This window comes from Rhinichthys klamathensis, unplaced genomic scaffold (assembly GCF_029890125.1).
Source record: "Rhinichthys klamathensis goyatoka isolate OS25496 unplaced genomic scaffold, OSU_Roscu_1.1 h1tg000738l_1, whole genome shotgun sequence".
Taxonomy (NCBI): Eukaryota; Metazoa; Chordata; class Actinopteri; order Cypriniformes; family Leuciscidae; genus Rhinichthys; species Rhinichthys klamathensis.
In genome coordinates this window covers 74,939-90,734 of record NW_026607150.1, presented here as the reverse complement: position 1 = coordinate 90,734, position 15,796 = coordinate 74,939, and the positions used below count along the sequence as shown (strand labels likewise).

The following is a 15,796-nucleotide window of genomic DNA, read 5'->3' as shown; positions in this document are numbered from 1 at the left end:
GATGTGCAACATGATCAGGAAATATCAGGTATTTACGAAACACTTCACGCCTGCATCCATTCGGTTGTTGTAGGATGAACTCCAAAGCTTAAAATTGAATTAGTAGTTTTACAATTAATCATTACCTTAAAAAATAACACATTATCCTCCACTTTCACAGACAAGGCTTAAAGGGGTGGTATAATGCCATTTTCACAAGACGTAAAATAAATCTTTGATGTCCCCAGAGTGTGTATGTGAAGTTTTAGCTCAAAATACCCCACAGATTTTTTTTATAGCACGTTAAAATTTACCACTTTTTGAGGGTGAGTCCATTTTTGTGTGTGTCCCTTTAAATGCAAATGAGCTCATGTGTTAGCAGCTCCGATTACCTCACACTGACACACACTTGAACATTTCAAAAACTTTTAGCCTTTTATGCTCAAACCAGAGTCAGACAAAGATGGAGAGACCCAAGCAGAAGTGACAACATGTAGAAGCAACAGGACATTTCTGAAGGGTTAGCTGATGAATTTATGTAGCTGATATGTTTTTATCTAGGGTTGCCAACTTCAGAAAAGAAAAATGCGGGACAATCGTGGTTCTTTACGGGAAAATAAGGGACACTCAAAATATTTGTACTGTATCACACAGTATATGTCATTTCAGGTTCGTATGTGTTTAAAAGGTTCTCCGACATAAACACATTTGTTTTGCTTAACCTATTTATGTACAATTTAATTCTAAAACGAATTTTAAGGTCACACAAAAAAGTCACATTACACACAAACCCTGTGAAAAAAAATAGTTCAGAATAATAGCATTTATCAGAAATAGAAAGCTTTTGTAACATTATACACTACATTTTATAGAAAGTAATAGCCTACTTTTATTCAGCAAGGACGCATTAAAGTAATGAGAAGTGACAGTAAAGACATTTATAATGTTGCAAAAGCTTTTTTTATTTCGGATAAATCTACTTTGAACTTTCTATTCATCAAAGAATCCTGACTTAAAAAAAAACATTAATAATAATCAGAAATTAATAATAAAACACAAACATATCTTTCTGTATCAAATACAATTTAGTATCATAGCAAACCTTTGCTAAATGTCGTCTTCTGTTCATATTCCATGTCCATTTTCAGGATTTCTTCAGAACTATCAGTTCTCTTAAAGACCATCATAACTGCAGCTACTTGCTTCCTAGAGAATCCAAACACATTCAAAACAGCTCCCTTATTAATAGTCCCGTTCAAAACAGCTCCTGCAATGACAGTATAATAACACAGCACTTTCCGTTCCTCTTTCCAAAGAATATTATTCTGCAGAAACACTTTAGCTAAACACAGAGGTGGACAAAGCACAACTTCCCTACTTGAGTGAAAGGACAGATACTACTGGTCAAATATTACTGTTACAAGTAAAAAGACCGATTTTTACTTAAGTAAAAGTACAGAAGTACTCATTTTTAAAAGTACTTAAGTAACAAAAGAAAAGTCAATGTATTGTTTTATTATTGTTGTGTTAGGGGTAAACATTTAAAGACCCAGAACCAGATGTTGAATGAAGCCCCGGAGTCAGAATTATAATAAATTAAAGAAAAAAGATTTACTGAAGATAGTTTGCAGTTTCATCAGCAGAAGTTCAGCTTCAAGACTCTCACAGGAGTTCGTAGGACGCCCCGCTTACAGTTACAAAGATCACAGCAGTTATACCCTTCACCACACACACACACACACACGCAGCAGTTATACCCTTCACCACACACACACACACACACACACACACACACACACACACACACACACACACACACACACACACACACACACACACACACACACACACACAGCAGTTATACCATTTCCAAGGTCTAAGCTACGTCATTGCTTACAGGTTGAATGTTTCTCATTGGCTAAGAAATAGATATACATAGTAATTTTCCTCACATATTGACTGATCATATCTCCATCGATTATGCAGGGGACACTCGGACCCTGAAGTTAGGCTCGTCGTGATCTTCCAGCTCGCAGATTTGGGTTGCTGGTCCAGAACAACAACTCAGTCAATCTCCAATAATGCCAGTGGTTCCTTAACCTGCAACCAAAAAGACTAACACACACACCGACACACAGCTTTTCCAAGGTTGGATTTGGCCAGGCTCTGACTATAAACAGGAGAGTCGTCTCAAAACATCAAGATAACACGTTCTTTCTCTCAAGGAGAACTACACTTCAGTCTAACTGGAAAGTAAGGCTTTCACAAAGAAATGGTGCCTTAAACTATTGTCTTCAATGACCCCTATATGTTTTAACACGTTGAAGAACAAAACAAGTCCCTATTTCATTTCTGGAAGCCGAGCTAAATGAGCGAGCACTGTTACTGCATTCAGATATCAAATACAGACATTAGAGAATACATGAGAAGAACATTTCAGTAATCACACTGGTAACTTCTATAACAAAGTAAAATCTCACAAGTCTAGAGAAGTCATTCAACTCATTTGATATTTAGAAGGAAAAATATTGATTAATACCTTGATTATAATCACTCATTCATTACATATACATTGCAACCTGAATACACCTACAGTTTGTAGTATCTGTGGAATTAAGAGCTTTTATGTTGCAAAACCTATAGAAATTAAACAAACTTATTGACAAAAAAAGACAGCCATAATCATCTTCATTATTTTATTGAACACTCCTGCCACAAAAGTACACATCTATGTGTATCCATTCATGCACATTTGAATCAAGTGGTCTGTAAAAATCCTGCTTTAAAACTCAGATACACAACAATAGCTGTATAACTGCCCGACAGAAGCACTGCTTTAAGAAACGGCGAAACAGAAAGACATATTTGCCATGGATACGCGCATTCGCTGAGGATCTGTCTTCGTCATCCACAATGGAAGTATTTCAGTGAGTTTATCCAAAATCCCTTACAAGGGAAGTCTGTTCACGGCCTCCAGGCAACCATTTTAAATCTTTAACATCTTAAAGACATTTTCTTAATGTCATATTAGTACTGCAGCAAATTCAAATGTGCTCTTTCTGGATCTCCCATCCATGACAGTTGTGTCATGTCTACTTTACATCATTAATTTTATTGATTTGCCAACATGTAAAACTACTAGCCATTTTTTAGCTAAAGATTAAAGTCTAAATTAGAACGGACACTTTTCACGGCTCTAGTTTGTCATTTTGGTTCCTTGTGGTGTTTTTAATGTGCTTTAAGACAAACCATGTGTAAGTTCATAAGTCAACAGCATTGCTGAGTATTTTCTCCTTAAAACTGCAGTGAACCAAAGACAGTCTCAAAAATACTATTCTGCGAAGCAGGGGAGTCTGAAGAGAAGCCAGGATATCCCGGTATATTTTTCTGTTGATATGAAAAATCTGGTACGTTTAGCAATATAGTGGGTGAATTATGAATATGATATATTATGATGTTATGATGAGTTATATATGCCTTTGTCCACTGATGTGTTCAAAGCGTTTCTAACTGTAGCCTACGTTCACACCGCCGCCGACTTGAGCTTCCAACGCGGCCGGAAGTCATTCATTTTCAATGGAAGCTGGCTTCTCTCCGCTGCAAGGAGCGTCAAATCCATCGGCGTCGCGTTTTGGGCGTTTTGAGCGTCAATCAGAAAGTTGAAAGAAGCTCAACTTTATGGTAATGAGCTATGACGCGGTTCAGCGGCAACCAATCGGAATATAGACGTCCTTCGCGCCGGCTGATTCCGGAGAAACATGCGATGTAAACTTTCGTTTCTACCAAAACATTAGTTCCGAGAAAACGGAGGATGTAGCAACCCTTCAACTTGGAATAAACAGGCTTGGGAGTGTTTCCATACGGGTGTACCTTTATTCCGATGACTGTGCATAGCATCAACACCGTGAAAACTTAAAAGGAAAATAACAAAGACAGTTTAGCTAGATGCAAAATGATCCTTTGACAAATGCACAAATGCTAGAAAGCTAGCATCAGATTGACAACAGCATAGCAGGCAACAGCCATCACAAAATGAATCTCATTTCCATTTACATGAACATAGGAAATTAATTAGTATGAAAAAGTACATTACAATGAACCACATACCTCGCTCCGCATATCAAAGGGTGCTAAAAGTAGAGATCCAGGGGGTTTCTGCCACCATTAACTTAACTTGGACAAATTTCGTGAATTACCTTTACTGCCAAACAAATAAGTACAGATGAATAACACTTAACATTTTAGTTTAAGGTTACAGTAATATTTTCCGACCTCAGCATTGTCTCATATCGTGCCTTCCCGCGTTTTACCCCCTTCATGAGTGAGCGCGTGAGCGGATGAACACAGAGAAAAAATAGTCCCCCCTGCAGATAGCATGTCAAAATAAAAGTCACATAAAATAAAAATATAAAAAACTGGATAATCATAATAAAACACTGCTAGTGGTCAACTACACTCCCACCACTCATGTTATGAAGAGTGAAGACAAGGATCAACCTGGCTGAAACGGCTCATACTTGAGTACTAAGTCTGTATCAGTGTTTCTAGATATGTGCAGGTGAGTACTACTTAATAACTGAGAGTAACCTATGTCATAAGGGGATAAAGGTGTAGACAGTAAGACTGATCAATCACTCTCGAGGAGGAGAACTAGTTTCTGAATGGGCCTTTCTATAATCAAAGGTTTGGTAGGGCGATCTTGTTTCACTGACGTCCTTTCTCCTACTAACACCTTGACACGACGCACTAGTCCATCATTCTCCTTTGTGGCTTCAACCACTCGTCCCAGGTGCCACTGATTTCTAGGGGTATCTTCCTTTATAATGACTAAGTCATCTACCTTAAGGTTGCGTCGAGTCGTATGCCACTTTTGGCGTGTGGAGATGTTCATGAGATATTCTCTTTTCCACCGGCTCCAGAACTGTTCGACGAGGTACTGGACTCTTCGCCACCTTTTAGCTGCATAGACATCCTCCTTCTCAAATTTGCCAGGTGGTGGAAGGGCAATCTTGGACTTCATCAGTATGAGATGGTTTGGAGTTAATGGCTCGAGCGAGGTAGGATCATTTACCCCGTTTACGGTTAATGGACGGCTGTTCACAATGGCCATTGCTTCATAAAACAGAGTTCGAAGGGAAGAGTCGTCGAGTCTGCCTGAGTATTGACAGAGTGTGACATTTAGGACATTACGGACAGTCCGAATCTGGCGCTCCCAGACGCCGCCAGCGTGACTTGCTGAGGGAGCATTGAAGATGAACTCACATTGCCTTTCTGCGAGGAAGCTCTCAATAGTTTTGGTGTCACATTGCTTCAGTGCTTCTTTGAATTCATTTTTAGCTCCCACAAAATTAGTTCCATGATCGCAATGGAGTTGACGAACGGCTCCTCTGAGACTGATGAAGCATCTTAAGGCATTGATAAATGCATCTGTGGATAAGTCCTCAAGCATCTCAATGTGAACAGATCGAGAGGCAAGGCAAGTGAAGATTAAGCCATAGCGCTTTTGCTCCTTGCGGGCTTTCTTAGTGATGAATGGGCCGAAGCAATCGATGCCACAGTATGTGAAGGGAGCAGAGACATCTACCCGCTCCTTAGGAAGCTCTGCCATGCGTTGTTCTTCTACAGGCCGTCTGAGTCTTCTGCATTTCACACATCTGTGTATCAGCTTAGCAACTGACTTACTTCCACCGATGACCCAAAACCCATTGGCTCGAAGTTCTGTTAGAGTTTGATTCCGTCCTTGGTGACAGATCCTCTCGTGGCAGTAAGTCAAGATCAGCTTGGTAATATGTCCTCCTTTGGGTAGAATCAAAGGGTGTTTGACTTCAAGGCTTAAGGATGACTGACCTAGTCTCCCACCGACACGAAGTGCTCCGCCTTCTAAGACGGGATCCAAGCGAAACAGAGGGCTGGAATTTTGAAGACTCTTTCCCTTTTGAAGTATCTTCATCTCTTGGGAGAATGCTTCTTCTTGTACAAGCCTCATTACTGATTCGGCAGCTCTCTCGCGCTCTTCCACACTTACAGGTTTGCCAGGACGGGTTTGCTTTGAATTCAGCCTCTTGATTCTTGCAATGACTTTCAGGAGTTTTGACCAGGAGGAGAATCGATTTAGACGGCTAAGAAAGTCAGACTTGGAAGGTTCTACTTTAGTTGTAAACGCCTGCATTGACCTGACCTCAGGATCACCAACAAGCAACTCAGGAGTGAGCTGAGACTGTGGATGTATTTCTTGTTCCCACAGGAATTTGGGTCCTGGTAGCCAGTTTGTTGTGGAGATGTCTACTGCATTGAGACCCCTTGATGCATGGTCAGCAGGGTTTTCTGTTGTGTCTATGTAATGCCACTGGCTGGGGCTGGTGTGTTCTCTGATCATTTGCACACGATTGGCAACGAAGACATGGAACCTTCTGGCTTCATTGTTAATATAAGCCAGGACAACTTGCGAGTCAGTCCAGAAAAATTCTGCATTGATTGGCATTTCAAGCTCATTTCTCAGCATGACACTTGATCTTGCAGCGACCACTGCTGCTGAAAGTTCCAATCTTGGAATGCTTGTGAGTTTTGTAGGCGCAACTCTAGCTTTTGCCATCACAAGGCTGCAGTGAACTTCACCAACTTCATTCTTGCTCCTCAGATAGGAACACGAGCCATATCCTATATTGCTGGCATCCGAGAAGTGGTGTAGTTCCCTCATGACAGTTTTGCAGAAACCTCGCGGTTGGTAGCATCTTGGTATTGAGACTTCATTAAGCCTTTGTAGGTCGCTCTTCCATCTCTCCCACCGTGGACTTAAGTCTTCGGGAAGTGGGTCATCCCACCCAATGCCTCGACGGCACAGCTCCTGGAGGATGCACTTTCCAGTTAAGATAAACGGAGCCACGAATCCGACTGGATCGTACAAAGAAGCAATGACAGATAAGATGCCGCGACGTGTGGGGGGCCTGGTCTGTGGATTTACATTGAAGCTGAAGGTGTCATGTTCAAGGGACCACTGGATACCAAGAGCACGTTCTGCTGGAGCTGCATTTAGGTCCAGATTGAGGGGTTCAGATGTGACTGCTCTCTCAGTTGGGTCCACAGAGTCCAGAACTGACCTTTCGTTTGAATTGAACTTATGTAGACGCAAACCTCCTCTCTTGCACAGCTCTCTTGCTTCAGCGATCAACTTCTTCGCTTCTTCTACGGAGGGGACGCTGATAAGCCCATCATCGACGTAGAAGTTCTTTTCAATGAAGGCTGATGCTGATGGATACTCTTCCCTGTGTTGGCGTGCCAGGTACTTCAGGCCAAAGTTGGCACATCCGGGTGACGAAGCGGCGCCAAATAGGTGCACAGCCATTTGATACTCTTGAGGCTCTGCTTCGAGGTCTCCATCCTCCCACCAGAGAAACCGTAAGTAGTTCCGTAGTTCGGGAGAAACGTAAAACTGATGGAACATTTTCTCTATGTCGCATATGATGGCTACAGCCTCTTTCCTGAAACGACAGAGCACTCCAAGGAGAGAGTTGATCAGGTCAGGACCTGTTAGCAGTGTATCATTTAGTGAGACACCACGGAACTTCGCTGAACAATCAAAGACGACCCTTAGCTTCTCTGGCTTCTTGGGGTGGAACACCCCATGGTGTGGTATGTACCACGTAATCTTCTGTCCTGTTGCAGGAGAGGCTGGCTCTGCGTCGCCTTTCTTTATCATATCTTTCATGAAGGCCTTGTACTGTTCTTTATATCGCTCGTTATTTTTCAATCTTTTCTTTAGATGCTGCAGTCGAACTGTTGCAAGCTTCTTATTGTCTGGTAGCAGAGGAGGCTCTGTGCTCTTGAAAGGGAGGGGCATTTCATAGTGTCCATCTTTCCTTTGAGTTATGTTGTTACTCAGGAGCTGAATGAAGCGAACGTCGTCTTGTGACACATACTTGTCTTTATCTGCATACTTCCCTTCATTGAAGTCTGATTCCAAGACCTTCAGCAGGTCAGTGGTTGATGGCGCTGGTATTTCCTTCACTGTCACTCGATGGACGAACCTCTGGTTTCCCTGGCGATCCAGATGTGGATTGGATGAGCCTATGATGCTCCAGCCGAGTTCCGTTCTCTGAGCAAATGGATCGTTTTCGCCTCCTATGACGACTTCCTGGGGGGCTAACGCCAAAGGGCAATCACTTCCAATTAACAGTCCTACCTCACAGTCCTTCAACAGCGGGAGTTTGTTTGCTAAATGCTTTAGATGAGGCCACAGCAGCGCTGTTTCGGAAGTTGGGATGTAGGACTTGTCGACCGGAATGAAGCCACGAGTGTAGGCTTGGCGTAGCTGAATCTGTTTTCCTGACTGTAATCCTCGAACTTGTAGACCGTACACACTTTTACTTGCGATGGGTGTGTCAACAGCTGTCATGGTGCTCAGTTTGAGCTGTACTGGTTTAGTCTCCACGTTCAGTTCTTCTAATAGGTCTTCCAAGACGAATGTCGAATCACTCTGCGTATCCAGAAGAGCATACGTTATAACTTCCTTTTGTGGTTCATTTGCAGATGACATGAACACAGGGACGATGCTTGATGTGGCAAAGATGCGCTGCGTCACTGCATGGGACGTCACCTTGATCTCCTCCTGACTAGTGCCTTTATCTGTGGAAATGTACTGTTTCTCCTTTGCTTCCACAGATCGGTTCTCTCTCTCTTCATGTAGACAGGTGGGGTGACGTCTGCTGCATATGCCACAAGAGTGTCGCGTTTTGCAATCCTTACTGTTATGTCCCTTTTTCAAACATCCGTAGCACAAATTGTTTTCCCGTATGAAAGTCTTCTTATCTTCCAGAGATTTTGCTGCAAAGGTAGGGCACTTTACGATGCCGTGCATCTCATCTTTGCAGATAGGACAAGGTGGCCTTGACTTGGTGCTGAACACTTTCTCAACCTTTTCCGTGGGATAGCTCCCTTTAATGTTTGTGTGAAGTGCTCTAGCTCTCTTAGGCTGCCTGTCATCTGTGGCCTTGATCAGAAGTGGAGAGGCGACAGGGTTACAGGCTATCCGAGCCTCCTTCTGGATGAACCTTGTGAAACAGGAAAAGCTCGGGTAATCACCGGATTCATCCAGCCTTTCCGTGACGACTCTGCTCCATCTTCGTGTAATCCAGTCTGGTAATTTCTTCAGCAATTTGTGGTTCTCTTCACAGTCGTCCAAGATGGATAATCCTTTCACATGAGGCATCGCTTCAACGCATCCTTGCAGGAAGTCAGCAAACTCTCGAAGTGCAGCAGGATCACTGGGACCAACCTTGGGCCATTTCATGAGCTTGTCTCTAAAAGCCTTCTGCACAATGAAGTGGTTTCCGTACCTTTCTTCCAGGACCCTTAAGGCCCCCTGATATGCTTCTTCTGAGTTTCTAAAGAAGAATCCCTCTACAGCCTTACGTGCTTCTCCACTCAGATAGTTTTTTAAATAGAACATTTTTTCATGAGCTGGGAGAGGCTGGTGGTCTATGAGGGCCATGAAGGACATCTTCCAGTCTACATACTTTAGGGCTTCGCCAGAGAACTTGGGTGGCTCAGGAGCAGGCAGGCGATTCATACTGAGTGAGTTAATGAGTGCTCGGGTAAGGTCATCTTTCTCAGGAGATGCTAGCACATTAGCGTGTGCTTGAGGAGGCTGGTATGCGATGGCCTTTGGATTAAGCTGGCTTTTGAATCCAACTGTGAGATCTGTCTCCTTTGGCCAGTCTCTGGAGTCATGTTCAAGGCTCTCGTATGCGTTTACTCTAGCCTCTGCTATTCTTACTTCTGACTCTGCTTGAATTTGCTGTAGTCTCTTTTTCTCCTGACGCATGTTTGTCTCTATTCTTTTAAGAGCTACTTGCTTTTCTTCTTCCAACCTTTTAAGAACCAGCTGCTTCTCTTCTTCTAACTTGCTAAGAACTTCTTCTTGAGCTTGTATTTGGTATACTGCTTTAACCTTCTCTTGTTGAGCTGCGAGTTCTGCTCCCGCATCTACATGTTTGCTTGAGCCCTGTGAGTGGATTGAATTTTCTGCGGGAGAGAGTACAGTATCTGTTTTTGTGTGTCCGAAGACGGATCCATACTCATCCTTCTTAAGTGCCATCCTCACTCGTAGTTTCTCAAGTTCTGGATTGAAGACCTCATCTACAGTTTGTAGCCGCATCTCTATTATTTCGCTGATCTCTACAGTGAGTGCTATACAAGCATCCATTTTCGGTACAATGTCCGGGGTGGCATTGTGGTTGCGTTGAATGGGCTCATAACATTCACTTACTGCACTGTGTCGAATTTGGATTTCTTCTCTCATTTTATTTAGTTCATCTTGAGAACAGAATGATTTTAGTGTGGTCCTAACCTTTCCTGCCACCTCTTTCCAGGAGCCATAAGCTCTCATGAATTCTTTCTTGTGTTTAATGGCTTCCTGTTTGTGCATCTCTAATCCCTTTTCTGTAAATGTTCTCTCACGTGAACTAGACCTGACTGGCTGTGGGTTATCTGTTTTCATGGGTAGGTCATGTGTGCTAGCTACTTCTTCTTCATTAAGTGACATCTTGTTGAAGTTGTGATGCTGTTTGGTTATATTGAACTACTGAATTATAGTTTTAATTACTGAAATATAGCTTAATAACTCAACCAATAATTAAGATCAAACATGCACTGGACGATTATCATCAACAAAATGTGAAGGCTAACACACGAACAGCTTAGCAATGAATGCTATCATAAAGATTTACCCATGAATGAATTAAACTTTTAACAGGTTCAGTTAGTTCAATAGTTCTCCCTTTTTTATTTCTTTTTTTTTTTTTTTTTTTAAATTACCCTTCTGTATCTTTAAATTCACCTTTCAAATGTATGATTAATTCAGAGCATCAACCATTTACAGTATATGGTCTATAAAGGTGACTTCAGTCCATTAAATAAACATCACTGTTCGCAGTCAAAGAGTCCCTGTGATTTTATGCAGCAATCAGCAAACGAAATAGACCGATCTTGCCTGGGTACCGGTTGACGTGACGGCGTTTGAACAGAAGGTGGCAGTCTTGTCCATAGAATGGCGGGTGGCAGTCCTTATAACGTCGAGTTGAGTTTCACTCCACATCGAGCGTCGAGTTTTCACTGTAGCAACCCTTCAACTTGGAATAAACAGGCTTGGGAGTGTTTCCATACGGGTGTACCTTTATTCCGATGACTGTGCATAGCATCAACACCGTGAAAACTTAAAAGGAAAATAACAAAGACAGTTTAGCTAGATGCAAAATGATCCTTTGACAAATGCACAAATGCTAGAAAGCTAGCATCAGATTGACAACAGCATAGCAGGCAACAGCCATCACAAAATGAATCTCATTTCCATTTACATGAACATAGGAAATTAATTAGTATGAAAAAGTACATTACAATGAACCACATACCTCGCTCCGCATATCAAAGGGTGCTAAAAGTAGAGATCCAGGGGGTTTCTGCCACCATTAACTTAACTTGGACAAATTTCGTGAATTACCTTTACTGCCAAACAAATAAGTACAGATGAATAACACTTAACATTTTAGTTTAAGGTTACAGTAATATTTTCCGACCTCAGCATTGTCTCATATCGTGCCTTCCCGCGTTTTACCCCCTTCATGAGTGAGCGCGTGAGCGGATGAACACAGAGAAAAAATAGTCCCCCCTGCAGATAGCATGTCAAAATAAAAGTCACATAAAATAAAAATATAAAAAACTGGATAATCATAATAAAACACTGCTAGTGGTCAACTACAGAGGAGAAGCTAATCATCGCCGTTGCTGGGTTTCCTATCATTTATAATGACGTTGTTTGCATATAGATAACAGTCCTGGAGGGTGTCATGAACCCAAAATCTCAGAGTCCGACATCTTCTCCTCAAATACAATAAAGCAGCACCAAACACAACAACTTCGCGATTATCCATAATGATCCAGTGATACACATTTGAGAATGGGCGCAACTTTTATTTGAAATATTTACGAACGCTCTTTTTAAGCGGGAATGCAATTCATTTGCTCACGGTGACACCGATTTGACCAATTGCACTGATGCAAATAATAATAATAATAATAATAATAGCTAATTCTTCTTTTTTCCCCCGACCAAATCGGTTATAAAAATGCTGTCATTATAAAAGGTTTCTTCAATGTATTGCTTGGTTTTTCTGTTTATTACATTTCATGTTGTGACACTTCTCTTCTCCCTGCAACGTCAGAGCGTTCAAAGCGTCAACAAGCTTCCCCGTACTTTTTGACAAGCGTCCTTGATAGAGCGACCAGAGCTTCTTTGATGCTCAAGTCGGCGGCGGTGTGAACGTACAGTATGATACAGATTTTTCAAAGGCAGTTGTCTGACTGAGATGGAGAATGGAAATATGGTTTGTGTAACATAGCTGTTTTTGATAGCATAGTCAAGCAAAAGGCTAATCATATTAATTACCGTTATGTGTCTGACGTTGTAGACAGCGATACATAAAGCGCATCACCATTTTGATACATTGACTTGTAGACGAGCCTGTATAATTCACTCTTGCTCTGAATCAGTTTCTGGTTCAAACATATATGGCTGAATTAAACCAGTATTTCCACTTGACATTAATCAGTGTTTACTACAGTAGTCAAGTCAGCTTTATTTATATAGCGCTTTTTACAACACAGATGGTTTCGAAGCAGCTTTACAGAGAAAACAAGAAAATAATACAACAAAGTTTGTTTCTAGAAGAAAATGGCGTCACCGTCCAGCTTAAATACGTTCAGTGAGGGTTCATTTTTGTTGTAAAAAAGTTATTAAAAGTCAGTCAAGTTGAGCGAGTGGATCTCTGAGCTGGTGTGAGTGAGTGGAGGCGGGGCTAATTTGCCTATTCATAGTTCCGCGTATATGCGCTTAGTGAACCCAGACAGCAGACGACTCCGAGCCGGATCCGTCTCTAAACCGGCAAATCCGCGTTACAGTCACGTCCGTTTCACCGCTGTAATACGGATCCAGCCCGGGCCCTAGTTTTAGTGCGCGGGAACAACAGTCGCGAAACAGATTCGGGCCGCATCCGTGACACGAGCGCGCGATTTTCCTTTCTGCAGCAGAACGAAGGAGGCAGCCAGATCGGTAACTCGGTAGCTGCTACCTCAAAACCTTCACCAAGGTAAGTCCCATAGTGTGCTCAAACTGCTATTAATGAATTAATTTCTTGATTATGTTTTGTATTCGTTAACTTAAAATGTTTTTTTTTGTTTTTTTTGCTCCTTTGATCGGTTTTGAATACGTATTAACGTTAGCTGACTCTAATGTTATCAAAGGGAGAGCATGCTAACACGAAGATGGTCCAGAAGACTGTAATTAACGAATATAATTGACGAATTTAACTGCTTCTATTTATTATTATGAACTATTATAAATTTCTGTTTTTTTTTTATGTGCTGCGTGGTTATGTCAGTGATAGCTTGCGTTACGTTATCGTCAACCCTTAAGCTAACTTAGCTAAGGTCTCCCGCAGACCCTCATTTTAAAAGAGATTTTATATTAACGTTACCTGTCAAAAGTTTGAAAACGTTTTTGAAATAAGTATAGTCTGCTCTCCAAGACTGCATTTGATTACAAACTGCAGTGACTGTGCAGTCCGTCATTTTTTTTTTCCGTAACAATTTTTTTGTGTTCAAAATGTACAACATTTGCATAATGAGTGAATACATCATGAATACATTTTCCAAATCGTGTTTTTGTCTTACCCTGAATCTCTATGTTACAATGGACCCTAGTTACATAAAGTTACTTCACGATTGCTGTGCAAATTTACTCTGTGCCTATAATAGTATTCACTGCTCTCATCTATATTTTCAGATCATTAATCAAAACAGAAAATAGAATTATACAGTTTTATATCATGTATTTTTGTCTTTTCAGATATCTGCTGTGGGAGGACAAAACGTCAAAAACATCACATGGAACATACTGCACAGGCTGATTTGGCCTAGATGCCGGGTTACACCCTTACTCTTTTTTTTTTTTTTTTTTGAAGGACATCCTGGGATTTTTAATGACGACAAGTGAGTCAGGACCTCGGTTTAACGTCTCATCCGAAGGACAGTGCTCTTTGACAGTATAGTGTCCCCTTTACTATACTGGGGCATTAGGACCCACACAGACCACAGGGTGAGCGCCCCCTGCTGGCCTCACTAACACCTCTTCCAGCAGCAACCTGGTTTTCTCAGGAGGTCTACCATCCAGGTACTAACCAGGCTCAGCCCTGCTTAGCTTCAATTGGCAACCAGTCTTGGGCTACAGGGTGACATGGCTATAGTAAACCATCTCCACAAATAATATTTATGGCTAAGATATAACTATTTCTTAAAATTAATTTCTTACTTTAGTAATTCAGTCCCATCAAACTACTTTTGTGATATCTGAATATGATAAATTTAAAGGGATAGTTCACCCAATTTTTCACCCACAGTTCACCCACAGGTATTGAGTTTATTTTGCTGGTGTATGTTTCCCTTTAAATTAATATTTAAATCATTGAAATACCTGTTTATCCCTTAAATGATCTACATTACTGAAGAACTATCAATTAGGAGCTTATAAGTTATTAGTCTGGGGAAGTTGGAGATGTTTATTGCACTTTTTTGTTTTGTTTTCAACAGGAGCTGTAAGGAGTAACCAGTCCTCTACTGCTGCAGCAGACACTGATATTAATCTTGCCTCTGACCGTGGCGGCGGCAAGAGCCAAAGAGGCATTAACTGAGGTAAATTTCAGATAGAAGCAGCATAAGGGGGGGTTTCACATTTTACAAGCCATCAGGGTGGTTCCCAAGAACTAATGGAAAGATTTCTCAGTCTAATTCAGAACGTTTCAAAAACATGTCTTCATCCAGCGCTTACACAGCCTTTGAAAGCAGGCGTCTATCAGCGGATCCATCTATCGGTGGTAAGCGGTCGGTGAAGACAACATGTTTTTGAAACGTTGATCATTGTAGCCAATCACAGACATTATATATGTTGAGCACATGGACACAATGGCCAATCAGAGACATGTTGAGCCCCTCAGCAGTCAGATTTCTCATTTAATGGTAATTACATCTACTGTTTTCGTTAAAGTCCCTGTAAAGGCAATTCTATAAAAAAATTCTAAACGTATTATAAATGCTAGAAATGTATTGCTAAAACATATTACAAAGACTGAGAACTGTGAAGTACTGAATTGTGGAGTTTATTAATTTAAACAGTTTTTCACCATTGCTGTGATCTGGATTTTTTGGGCAGGGCTAAAACGGGGGCTCGATGATGCACTGAAGCCACCAAGGTCTTGGACACGCCCCTACCTGATGACGCACTAGAGTCACTGAGCCTATCGCAGCTCAATCGCGAGTTACTATCAGCCTACAGTTTACTAGCTACTATGCCCACGGCTCTGGCTATGCCTTCGTCACATAAATACATATAACCAGAATGCAATCACTTCCAAAACAGATCGCTGTCCTTATTTAAATTTCCGAAAAATTATCGTATCAAGAAGAGGTGGATTAATCTTGTGAAGAGCTAACGTTACCTTGATGGAGAGCTGATGATCACCAACAACACCCGCCTATGTAGAGATCAGGAGTTAGTCAACTTAGTTAGCAACGATGGTTTTGGAAACGCACCCCAGGATAGTTTATAAACTTTCGTCGGAGACAACTGGAATTCAATGATGATCCGTTGTTACTGGTGGTGAATGGGGCCGAACCGACTATCTCCCGCCTCGGCCTTCATCCTCCCATCGCGCCTTCAACTGGTGCCATCATTGGCAGCGCGTGCCTGCGAGACTGCGCGAGTCATCTTTCC

General features: G+C 41.6%; 1 protein-coding gene across 2 annotated transcripts in view; it reads right to left on the bottom strand.

The window, feature by feature from the left end:
- asgr1c.1 (asialoglycoprotein receptor 1c, tandem duplicate 1) overlaps positions 1–1,225 on the bottom strand; it is a 50,614-nt gene extending 49,389 nt beyond the window's left edge. For both annotated transcript variants that reach the window (XM_056242646.1, XM_056242645.1), the window contains exon 1: positions 1,082–1,225. In XM_056242646.1, coding sequence (XP_056098621.1) covers positions 1,082–1,166 — 85 coding nt within the window. In that variant the 5' untranslated portion in view covers positions 1,167–1,225. The remainder of the gene's footprint in view (positions 1–1,081) is intronic.
- Between the last annotated feature and the right edge of the window lie 14,571 nt (positions 1,226–15,796).